This window comes from Hyposmocoma kahamanoa, unplaced genomic scaffold (genome assembly GCF_003589595.1).
Source record: "Hyposmocoma kahamanoa isolate Upper Pololo Valley unplaced genomic scaffold, ASM358959v1 99879, whole genome shotgun sequence".
Classification (NCBI taxonomy): Eukaryota; Metazoa; Arthropoda; class Insecta; order Lepidoptera; family Cosmopterigidae; genus Hyposmocoma; species Hyposmocoma kahamanoa.
In genome coordinates, this window is record NW_020656077.1 from 2,454,953 (window position 1) to 2,467,189 (window position 12,237).

General features: G+C 38.9%; 3 protein-coding genes across 3 annotated transcripts; 2 read left to right on the forward strand and 1 right to left on the reverse strand.

Annotated features, from left to right (window-relative positions):
- Positions 1–2,118: 2,118 nt before the first annotated feature.
- On the forward strand, positions 2,119–3,406 carry LOC113239541 (cuticle protein 19.8-like). Its single transcript, XM_026476602.1, has 2 exons — positions 2,119–2,130; positions 2,442–3,406. Exons 1-2 carry the CDS (start codon positions 2,119–2,121, stop codon positions 3,342–3,344), a joined length of 915 nt encoding a protein of 304 aa, XP_026332387.1. The 3' UTR covers positions 3,345–3,406.
- A 2,942-nt stretch (positions 3,407–6,348) lies between these two features.
- Positions 6,349–7,632, forward strand: LOC113239466 (larval cuticle protein A2B-like). The gene is made up of 2 exons (XM_026476492.1): positions 6,349–6,392; positions 7,104–7,632. The coding sequence occupies exons 1-2, from the start codon at positions 6,381–6,383 to the stop codon at positions 7,551–7,553; spliced, it is 462 nt and encodes a 153-aa protein (XP_026332277.1). The 5' UTR covers positions 6,349–6,380; the 3' UTR covers positions 7,554–7,632.
- Positions 7,633–10,365: 2,733 nt separating this feature from the next.
- Positions 10,366–12,237, reverse strand: LOC113239463 (tetratricopeptide repeat protein 25-like). The gene has a single exon (XM_026476489.1). The coding sequence runs from the start codon at positions 12,235–12,237 to the stop codon at positions 10,444–10,446; it is 1,794 nt and encodes a 597-aa protein (XP_026332274.1). The 3' UTR covers positions 10,366–10,443.

Consider the following 12,237-nt stretch of genomic DNA (forward strand, 5'->3'; position numbering starts at 1 on the left):
GTTATATATACTTCTATATCAGGCAGTGCCTAAGTGCTGGTGTAATGTTTAGACTTCAGTAGCAGTAGAGCTCCTTGTAAAAGAGTTAATCTGGGGTAGTAGTGCCATCTTACCTATTTCTACATGGTGAAATGACAAGTATATGGGACTTGTCAACTTATGTCCCAGGGTGACGGGCGCTGTGCCAATGCCACTCAGATCTTTGAGATTTGAAGCTATGAGTGGCACTGCAACTGTTATGGACAAGCGTGTCGCTAAATACCATAAGCATGACTTATCCCGTCACTTAGTATTATAAAAAAAAAAACTTATTCCGTAATGCAATCACTTTGCCATAGCTGTTGACAAAGCTATCTATCAAAAACAACACCATGTGTTTTAACAATCTGAATCCTTACAACATAAACCCATTGCATCGTAAAGTTGAGCGGTTGAACCAGTATACTGACCGGAACAAATGTCCTCTTGATCTTTAGAAACTGGCGCAGGCGACTCTAGGCCGCGGTCGACCACTCATGCGCACTGCAATTCAAGCGTTTGGTAACCATCACTCTTGTTACACATATTTAGAATGAAATAGGTAACTATTTACCTATGAGTAAGAGATACAGACATTCGTTACCCATAAAGTAATTCAAGTCCAATATTTTTTTAGAATTCCGACCTTGTTTAGACAGTGTACTATATTTTCTTTATATTTCCTATAAATCATTATATTTTAACTATATATTTTAATTTATTAAGTTTCATCAAGAGTTGTTACTTCTAATACATATTTAATTTTATCTATGTAAATGTCTGACTAAATGCGTGACTTTACAGATGGAAACCAACTTGCTCTTATCTGAATCATTTTATTTAATCTCTAAGTTCATAAAAAACAATACAAAAGAAAAAAAAAAGAGAAAAAATAAATTATATATTTAACGAGTCCGAGAATATATCAACTTTCAATTATGCGCATTGTGTAATCTTGACAGACGGGATACTAATGAATCGAGATATTTAAAGAAGTAGATTGTGAAAATAGTATGCACAACGCTAATAGGAGTTCCATGTAGACGTTACATACAGACAGACTTACCATAATTAGATCAGGAATAACACGCGGATATCCATGATATGAACCCGTGGGTACGCAGGGCGGTAAAGTAATTTACTTCCATTTTTATCGTTGTCAAACCAATACAGAGGTAAAAAGGCTAAATTGCGCGTGGCCGGTAGTTTGCAGTAATGTAAGTTAGGTTATATTTATTTAATTGATGTTATTATTTGTTTTTATGTTGAGTTTCAAATTATAATTAATAATACCTAACTTCACGTGACTGCCTCCAACCTACCCATAGCCACAAACATTGGGTGTTAAATTTTAACCTCTTTTTTGGGTTTTGTGATTTTACATATGCGGGCTGGTACGTTAGAATGTTAAGTGTATTATAATAAAGTTTATTTTGTTTACATATATTGCCTAAGCGTTTTAGGTATGTTATAGGTTCCCGACTTTATACATTGACCAGCAATAAATATCTATTTATTGTACGTCAGTTTTTTTTCAAAAGATACACTGTACAAAGATTCCAGTTATTGTATAGTTAACTGTATTATAATTTTTTTCTGAATAGGTATTTTAATTTGTGTGTTTTGTTTCAAGGGCGAGGTGGCGTCCAAGCAACGACGAAAACTTCGTATGTGATTTCTATGTAATTTTTCTGAATGAAGATAAAAATGTAGTAAACGCAATAATCTTTGTAGTTAGCATTTTAATTATACCTCTTTTAGGTACTATATTACTTTAATAATAAATTCGAGCAAGAAGCTTATAAGTTTTTCTTCAGTAAAACGAACTATGTGAAAACGTGTATACGAGGTTTCCACTGTAAGGCAACGAAAAGTACTTAACAGCTTTGTTTGCTTGAGCGCGCACCGCATTGTCCAGCGTCCCATGGGCGCGAGGCGTCGGCGCGGCGGCCCCTAGTACGTGTGTACTTGAATATATTTAAATTTGGAGATGTGGCCGGGATGAGGCAACGCACGCCGCAACTAGTATAAATACTGTTAGTGTCAAAATGAGTTCACAGTTTGTCGCACTAGACACCCCTGAACTCAACTCACCAAAAAATGGCTTTTAAGGTACTTACCTACATGTACAATTATAGACTAAAAGTAAAAGTGGTTAGGAGAATTGATACAACAGTGAAAGTGCTATCAGTGAAACGTATTTAAACCTTAAAATCACCGATATCATACTGTAAAAAAAAGTGTTCGAATTAGTTGACAAGTAACTTAACTAGCAATTCCAAAAGTCCAATTTCCTGTTCTCATTCATTATCTATGTTAGTTAGTCATCGTTTAAAAATTGATTTGCAAAACCTATTCTTGTATATTTGTTCCATAATTAAAAACAATTACCTACTAATTACGAAATTGTTTGCTTTGCATAGTCGGTGATCTTCTGTTGCGTGGTCGCGATGACACGAGCTAGCGTGGCGCCGGCGCCGGTCGCATACGCAGCGCCGGCCTTCGCCAGGACAGAGGAATATGACGCTTTCCCTCAGTACCGTTTTGGATACGACGTGGCTGATTCCCTCACTGGCGACTACAAGAGTCAACAGGAGCAGCGCGATGGTGACGTTGTACAAGGTTCTTATTCCCTTGTGGATCCGGATGGCACTCGTCGCATCGTCGATTACGCTGCCGATCCGGTTAACGGTTTCAACGCTGTGGTACGGAAAGAACCCTTAGTCGCAGTACCCGCAGTGGTTCCAGCCCGCCTCGCAGCTGCACCCGTACGCGCTGCGCCTTTGTCGGCTGTCGCTCAGCCCGCAGTTGTGGCTGCTCGGTATGCTTTTGGCGCACCAGCTGTGGCTGCCCCTGCAGTATACACCCCCGCGGTGGCAGCTAGATACGTCACATCTCCTGTGGTCGCTAGAACCGTAAACGCCCCGGTGACTGCTTTAGCAGCAGCCCCACCAGTGGCTGCCGTCGCTCCCTATGCTGCAGCGCCAGTAATCGCCCGATACGCTACTGCGGGCGTTGCAGCAACTCCCATTGCCCGCTACGGCACCGCTCCCGTCGTAGCCGCGCGCTACGCCGTGCCTATAGAAGCCGCACCTGTTGCGGCATACACCGCTGCGTACGCTACGCCAGTCGCCGCTACATATACAGCCCCAGTCGCGGCAACATACTCAACTACCACGTATACGGGACAGGTAGCAAGTGTAGCGCCTGCGCGGTTAGCTGTGGCGCCCGGGCGATTCGCTGTGGCGCCGGCACCTGCCGCATTGCGCGCCATACCGACCAGACTCGTAGAGTCCGTGGCCGTTGCCGGCTATCGCTATCCTTGAGTAAGGCTACCCACTTTTCAAAGACTTAAAATATTATGTAATAGGATTTTTTTAAATTATTTTAATGGAATAAAGTGTTAGATGTGGAATACCAATGTTACGTGTTTTTCTTTCCACAGTGATGTTGGAAGCGTGATAGATAACAAGAATATCACTTGTGAAAATGTAAAATAAAATGTCTGTTTAAAAGTATATTTATTTTGTACATTACACATACGCCCATTTACTTCACATTGTCCAATATTGAACATTTTAGGTAAAGTAGTGCTTTGCGAGTCAAAATGAGACTTATTTTGCTATGCGACATTCTGCAAAAGTGCTTTTTATTGACAGTACTCGTATTTGTCGTTTTTGTGTTATGAAAATAAGTTGTCAATAGCACAACTGTGTGAAATCTTTGTATCGTACGATTTATCAATAGTAATAAAACGTAATACGTAGGTACTCATCTTCCATTTCTCGTTTTCGCAAGTAAACGATTATACTGATTATTAAGATAAAACAGCATATTAGGACCACTAGCGGTGATCAGATGGACAGTGTCGCTAGCCCAAATTAATATGACATATATCCAGCGGGAATTTACTGCTGAACTGCCTAGGTGCACTTTATTGGCGACCTATTACATTGTACAACTGGTAATATTTTTGTAACAGTACTACATCAAAACAGGGGAACCGTTTTGTTATGCAACGCAATATGCGTTTTTAACATAAAATAACCAACAGTAATAAAACAATGAAAATAAAACATTTATTACTCATAGCACTGTACTAGGGAAACCCTGTGACGCGGTTGCCATGGAGATAGACATCCACAAATACTTGTAATATATTATTTCATAAACAAAAGCCGTTGGTACCTCATACATGTCATTATAACATATTTAGTAGACTTTATCCTTAAAAAGACATCAACGAATATAAAAATAACCAAGTTAAAAAATAAAATAACAAAACGTTAAGTAGTTAAGCAAATTATACTAGACAAGTACAAGTTTTAATTTTAAAAAAGTATTCTAGCTTGAAGCTAAGTCTGATCAAGTGTAGGAATCTATTTTAAGATTCTTATTAACTTTTGTGGATTGAGTTAATATAATTTACGTAGGCATTTTTAGTAAAAAAAACTTAATATATAATATGTGGATAATATTTATGGCATTGTAACATATTTTTTACAAGATTATAATTGAATTAAGACACATGTCGTTTGTCTCAGACCAAAGGAACCCTGACTCGTTTAGGATCTTATATACATTAATAGTATAGTAGTAACAAGGTGCTGGACAAAAGTATATTTCTTTTTTAAGTAACATAACATTGTATGGTAATTAATGATCTTAAGTAGTGCGTATTAATTGATAGCAATAAATAAGTATTATTAAGAATTTTTGTTACAACTTTCTAACAAAATTTAAGTGAAACTTTCTTAGGTGAAACAGTCACATTCATTCTGGTTAGAATTTTTATTAAGGGCCAAACAACTATAGCAATTAAAATTTTTTTAATACCAAGTCACGGGACGAACAAGTCGTGCACCTGATGGTAAGCTACACGCCTGTTCATAACAGTTGCAGTGCCACTCAGAACTTTAAATCGCAAAGATCTGAGGGGCACTGCCACTACGCCCGTCACCCTGAGACATAAGTTGGTAATTCTCTTGTGCCTGTAATTTCACCAGCAACCTTACCCTTCAAAACCGGAACACAGTAATGCTGGCATTATTGCTTGGCGGCAGAAATAGGTAAGGTGGCAGTAGTAGCTAGTGTAGTGCCCTGGACGAACTCTTTCACAAGGACTTCTACTGTTGCTATACCTTACCTGGTCTTACTATGAAACTCCTTGAACTATGAGCACCAGAGCTCCACTCTTTTCCATCCTCTAAGCTGGAGCCAGACCAGCAGCTTGATTTTCATTGCGTCTCCCGATCGGAACCTGCGTCTCTTCCAAGTCGAGGTGCATTATTGCGACTCACAACTGGCCGATCGGAAACTTTTGACATCTCTAATCGGAACAATAGTTGATTTAACTCACAAATTAGAACGATATAGTAGGAACCAGGTTCATCTTCTTGCTCGGAAACCCATCGGATTTCGAGTCTACTCGATAGGGTCGATTCCGATTTGAATAAGCATGCAGAACGAACTTAGAAAAGTTGATTTCCCGATTTGGTGCCACCGGGAATTGAACTCGGGACCACCTCGATCCTCATCCAGCGCCTACGTAAATAGCTAATAAAAATCTGCGAAACAATAATACCGTGTAAGTACCCACTCATGTGATCGTAAGCTAAGAAATTATAAAATGTAGGAAAACGAGTAAGCTGCAGGGAAACTATAAAATACGTAGATCAAAACCAGTTTAGAAAAGGTTGTTTTTTTAATTGGTTCAAGTGGAAATCAAACCACAGCCATCCCCACGATGCCCCAAAGCGCTATCTGTTGATTCACTGAGGTTATATCTGTTAACATATAAAAATAGATAACGGAATTGTGTAATAAAATTGGTGATGTGCTATGCAAAATATTTTAGTAACTGAAGCAAACATAGTAATGACACATTTGCCGTTAAACAACGCGTTAATTAAGTAATGTAAGTTGGTCGATCAAAATTGTAAGTGTGTACGTACATAAGGGTGTTCTGGGAATTGCCCCAGAGAGAATTCCATTGCTCTGGTAAGTTAACTAGTTTAAGATTAGGCAATTAGTGTGGTTATTTGGCATATTATTATTATTATACACAATTTCGGGATAAACGATTAAGGAGCTGAGAGCCTAAAAATTAAAAACTGTATATAATATCCGTAGAAGAATCCTACTGACCTATTTAATATGCTAAGACAGAGAATAGTACTGTCCGTGTGTGTCATGTCGGTGTCGACGGACGCAAGAGTCGCGTAACATCACTTTCTTCAATAAGCCTTCGGTATGGCCCTCACGTCCCGTGTTACGCAGTGTTCAATATAAAACCTGCTGTCTCGATCAGGACTAGTACAGTATACTCCTTGGAGTTGCACATCCTACCCATTCCAACAGACATGGACACCAAGGTAAGCTGAGCGAAATCGAATTTCAAATATGATTTATTAGTTGTTAATAATTAAATTTAGTCACGAAATCTTACCCACGAGTGCAAAATTTTGATTTAGTGTCTTTATCAGAGAAATTGGTTCAAATAGTAGCTATGCGCATCTTTTTTTACAGTTTATGGCGTTTATGTAGCTTACATTGATCTTATATACAAAGTAGCTCAGCAATGGCTTGTGTTAAAAATTACGTACTTAGAAAAGACATCTATGTACTATCGAAATTAGTTATTTAATTTATGCACCCTGGGGAAACCTATTTTTCTTTATTCCGTTTTGCATGACTTTCCTTCTTTACCTACATCCGGTTTTACTAGCAAAACCAATCATATTCAGCAGCGATTTTATAAATATATATTTTTTCGATTTGCGGATATTATAATATTTTTGTGTCATGTATGAAATCATTTGACTTAACGGTACCACGGCGTTCGTGACGAAGTAAAGTGCTTTCGTATTCAATTATAGTCTATCTGTAAATACGTCGACTGCTTTGGTTAATTTTATCGACCTTGGTATGACAGATTTATATACCTGCTCACTTTTTAATCAAAAACTTTTTATTAAAACAAAGAATTTAGATGGATTGTATTTATAGCATTTCTAGTATAATAACAAAAGGCTCTTATTTGATTTTATCCGCCCATTTACAGATTTAATTCGCTTATATTCCAGATTGTAGTTTTCACTTGCTTTGTGGGCGCCGTGACCGCTGGAGTGCTCGCGCCGCTGCCAGCCGCTCGATTGGATCCATTCCCACAATACTCGTATGGATATGACGTACAGGACGCGCTTACAGGGGATTATAAGGGACATCAGGAGCACAGGAACGGAGACTTAGTCACCGGATCGTACACGGTTGTTGACCCCGATGGAACTAGAAGGATAGTCGACTACGCCGCAGATCCCCTCAATGGATTTAATGCAGTAGTTCGCCGAGAACCTCTGCTGGTGACTTCCCCCGCGCGAGTGGTAGCGCCTGCTCCCGTATTGGCACCGGCATCAGCACCACTAGCAGCAGCACCGCTAGTCGCCCCCGCACCACTGTACTCGCGCGCGCCGGTGTTCGCTCCTGCACCAGCACCACTTTTAGCGCCTAGGCTACCTAGCCCCTATTTCTTTTAGGTGAAAATTACAATTTTGTTAGTTATAAGTTTTATCTTTGTAAAACATTTTTTACAATATTGTTATTTATGTTTCGTATCCTAATACAATTAAATTTAAATAATCATTGTTTTTTTTTTAGTAATTAAGTTTTATTGAATGTCAGGATGTTTCACCATCATGATATCAATTGATGATATTTTTGTCGTAGCGCCATCTATGAGAAATCTATGAAAGTTTTTTCTTAAGAGGGTGTGAAAAAGCTGTGCTCTCGGTGAATCTCACACACTTTGACTGAGGCTCGAAAAACGGTTTGCGTCACTAGGTGCAATGTCATGCTTACCAGATTCAACGACGGGCCGTCAAATTTGGTGTGGGACATAGTAACAGGTTACGAAATCTGGATTTATAGTTACGATCCCAAAACAAAGCAGTAATCGAGCGTATGGGTCTTTCGTGACGAGCCATAAAAATGGGTGTTCCGCAGGGCTTGGACTTGGACCTTTCCTATTTCTGATTTATATTAATGATCTGCCATTCTTTGTTAAGGACCATTGCGACATAGTGTTGTTAGCTGATGACACATCCTTGATTTTTAAAACAGACAGACATGACATTAACTTAAAAATTAAAATAACAACTGACATGACCATATTAATGATACCCTCTCTAAGGTAGTTTATTGGTTTAATGCTAACAATTTATTGCTTAATGTCAAGAATACAAAATGTGTCAAATATCAATTACCTAACGTAAAATCGACTAGTCCAAGCATAGAAATAAACGGAGAAAAGTTAGACCTTGATAATAAAGCAGTCTTCTTGGGAGTGACCTTAGCTAGTAAACTTCAATGGTTTCCACATATATCTTTCCTGGCCAGCAGATTAAGCTCCGCTGCATACGCAGTCCGCAGAATACGTGAGCTTACCGATGTTAGTATTGCTACACTAGTTTACTTTAGTTACTTCCATAGTATAATGTCCTACGGGATTCTCAAGTGGGGTAACGCGGCAGATATTCAAACCATATTTGTATTGCAAAAACGAGCGATTCGTTCTGTGTACCGTCTAGACTCTCGGGTTTCTCTCAGAGAAAAGTTTAAGAAGACTGTTATCATGACTGTGGCATCACAGTACATTTACTCAAATATTTTATATGCCCGTAAAAATATACATAATTTCAATAAGAAAGAAGATGTCCATAATATTAACCTAAGAGCTAAGTCCAAACTCATGGTATCCACGATTTTGTTTAACCAAGGTAAACAACTCTTTTATGTGGAACTGTATACGTTTTTACAATAAGATTCCAGAGCATATATTAACATTATCATTTCCTAAGTTTAAAAACTACATTAAAAATATTTAGATCGAAAAATCATATTACAAAATTGAAGACTACGTGTTAGATAAAGATGTATGGAAAGACGACACGGCTCCAGAATCCACACTAATTTCATTCAAAGTGCATTCCATAGCATTTAAGTTTATTTGAAAAGAGCAATGCCTAGAGTTTCTTGCTCGTTCTTCTCAGGGAGGTCGGCGTAGTGAACGAGCAGTAGCTTAAATGTGACGTTTTCTAGTGTAAATTTATTTTACGTATGGAATAAATAATGTTTGACTTTGACTTTGAGCCGAAATCAACCAAAGTGGCGCGCGTAGAAAGTGCCTCTAAGCGGATGATTGCTTCTTTTTTTAATAAAACTGGACACGTGGCTACTGTTGCTTTGGAGAATCGTTGTACCGTGAATAGTGATTGGCTCACGACCATTTGTTTGCCGGAAGTTATTGACAAACTACGTAAAAATAACCGTAAACGCCGTATCATCTTGCACCACGATAATGCCAGTTCCCACACGGCCAGACTGACAAATGAATTTTTGAAGGTGAACAACGTTGACCTTATGAACCATACCGCGTACAGTCCCTATCATGTCCCGACCTGGTACCTTGTAACTTTTATTTATTTCCAAAAATTAACAACCAGTTACGCGGTCAATTATTTTCATCACCTGAAGAGGCTGTCAAGAGTATGAAAAATATGTTTCAGAGACTGTCACGGAGGAGTGGCATAAATGTTTTCAAAATTGGTTCATTCGTATGAAAAAGTACATTAACGCTAACGGAGAATATTTTGAGAAACAATAAATTCACTTCTGACTATATTATAGTGCGCCTCACGCATACTACGGCATATAGAAAAGTAGTAACATTTTTGAGCGCATTATAATTTCGGTATTGTGCATGAAAGAGTTAACAACTTTTTGCCGTGGCGCCATCTGTGAGAAATCTATGAAAGTTTTTTCTTCACTCAGGGAGGTAACTTTATGGCTTTTTTTTATAAAAAACAAGTGCGCATTTGACCTCCATCCCACCTGATGGAAACTGACGATGAGGTCGAGGATGTAGCATGCACACCTAAATAATGCCTATTCGCCTTGGAAAGGTCCAAGTTATGGCGTTCGGGGAACAAGTCTGCAGGCAGGGAATTCCACTCCCGAGCCGCTCGCCATACAAATGTGGAAGCGAAACATTTCGTGTGAATCCGGGGATTCGGATCGGACAGCGGGCTACCAACCGCTGACTAGAGATATCACTTCAATAATTGTAATTCATTTTTATTGAATGTCAGGATGTTTCAGCATGATCTTCAATTATTTTTTGTGAAATTACTCCACTACTTTGTTATTATTATTAAACAAAGATCGAACACTTGGAAAAAAAAATCACTTCGATACAAATCATTCCGATTGTTTTTTTTAGTCTTAAACTTTACCAAAATCACAAAGAATGAAACATCGGAAAGAAACCAGCGAGCCTTAGGTTCGGTGAAATTTAATCAAGACCACAGAATACGGAACAAAGTTTGTACAGTTTTATATTTTTATAGAAGTTTAAAACCTCTACCAGCTTTAAATATCGAATACTTGAAAACCCATAACTTTAGAAACTTGTGGACGGGACAAAACTTGTTCATTACCAGGAACTATAGAGAGTCCGCGTTGACGTCGCTTCTGTCTCGCTGTCTTGTCTTCGCTGAGTTTGGATTTGCAGGGTAGCACCGATAATCGTCTCCGACTCGGTACCATTGATATACGCTTGAACAATACTTCGGTTTCCAGACGCAGACTACTATCAATCATTTTTAGTATTCCGGTCTCACGTTGCAATATCGTCTTTCGTTTATCCACAATGATTGGTTCTGCAGCCATCTCTGCACATTTGGCCAGAAACGCTAGTACTATTTCTGAATTTTTCAACAGCTTAGCCCAGTGGTATGCCTCTTCTACTTTAGCACGGACCTCACTAGCATTACCTTGTTGCATATCACCACTTAACATAATGAAACATCCGTTTAACCACCAAACCACATTTTCAATCTGCGTTGCCTCATCTTGACATAATTTAGCGTAATACTTAGAAAGGGAATAATTTTTTTGTGCGGTGAGAATCCGAGCTATATTGCACGTTAACCAACACTTTCTAAGAGAATTTTCACAAGTTTCTAAAGTATTCATCATCTTACTTAGTGTCTCCTGCAGGTCGACACGTTTATGGGGGTAGTTGTAAATAACCGAGTCATAAGAAATTGGTCGACTAACGGGAAGGCCCAGAAGAAATGCTACACGTCGTCGATTTCCATTATCTGGGAGTTCGTACGAGAGTCTGTATTGTGAAAGATAGGCTTTTCCTACAAGTGTATATAATTTATCCGTGTAATATTCCTTGTTGGGAAGAGTGCGAGGAGTTTTGCTATCAAGAAATATTTGCATACGTTCTGCTTTTGCGTTTAAATCCATAATTTTATTGTGAATGAAGCACGATAACATTTGTTTTAAATATAGATTGGCAGTGTGTGTCCCAGCCTTTCTTTCGTTATTTAGTAATTGTTTTCTGAACATAGTCTGATAGCGAGATACAGAATTCTCAGCTTGTACTATTGCGTAGTATGGACGTTGCACTCTGAGCATTTCTTGACGCTCGGACAACATTTGAAGCGTTTTATTAACAAGTTCGTTTAAATCTTGGCTACCTTTTGCATTTGCTGATTTTAATGATTTTGATTGAAAAGTAGCAGAAGATAATTCTTGTAGAAAAAATTTGTCCCAGGCCATTCGTCCAAGATATTTCATAGCCATAACTCGCGACAAAATGACTTGTTTTCTGGCTTCCAACTGAGTTAATTTAGCTTTAGTTTCCAAATGTGGAATGCGAGAAATGTGGAGCAACTTTTCCGGTTGGTTTTCGTCAATATAGGCAGATTGATTTCGTTTGATAAGATCTAGGAAATTTATCATTACATTCCCCGTATTTTTCCCAATAGAATTCTGAATGGTTTCGATGCCCTGACCAATGCCCTCCGAGAAGTAACGAGGCAGCCGTCTCCGCCGCGCTCCGCGGTAGTGCATGACTAGGGATCGCTCGAACTCCAACATAGTGTATAAGGCGCGTGCCCGCATAATGCACGCAGTCATATTTTGTGGCTCCAATTTCAACGCAAGCTCGGCATCTTCGTACGCCTGAATGGGTTGCACGGCGTCGATACACACTTGGCTGCGTCCGGTCAACATCCGTACATCGTCCTGTTTATAGCTGTATGCTGTATCGTAGGACACCTTTGCTTTATTTAACTTCTCAATACGTCTGAGGAAGGCACCTCGCTCCCGGTAAACGATCGGTGCTGCATATATTGGTTGTGGCTCCAT

Bases quoted from the DNA above. Each gene is read 5' to 3' on its own strand.
- LOC113239463 (XM_026476489.1), bottom strand. From the start codon at position 12,237: ATGGAGCCACAACCAATATATGCAGCACCGATCGTTTACCGGGAGCGA.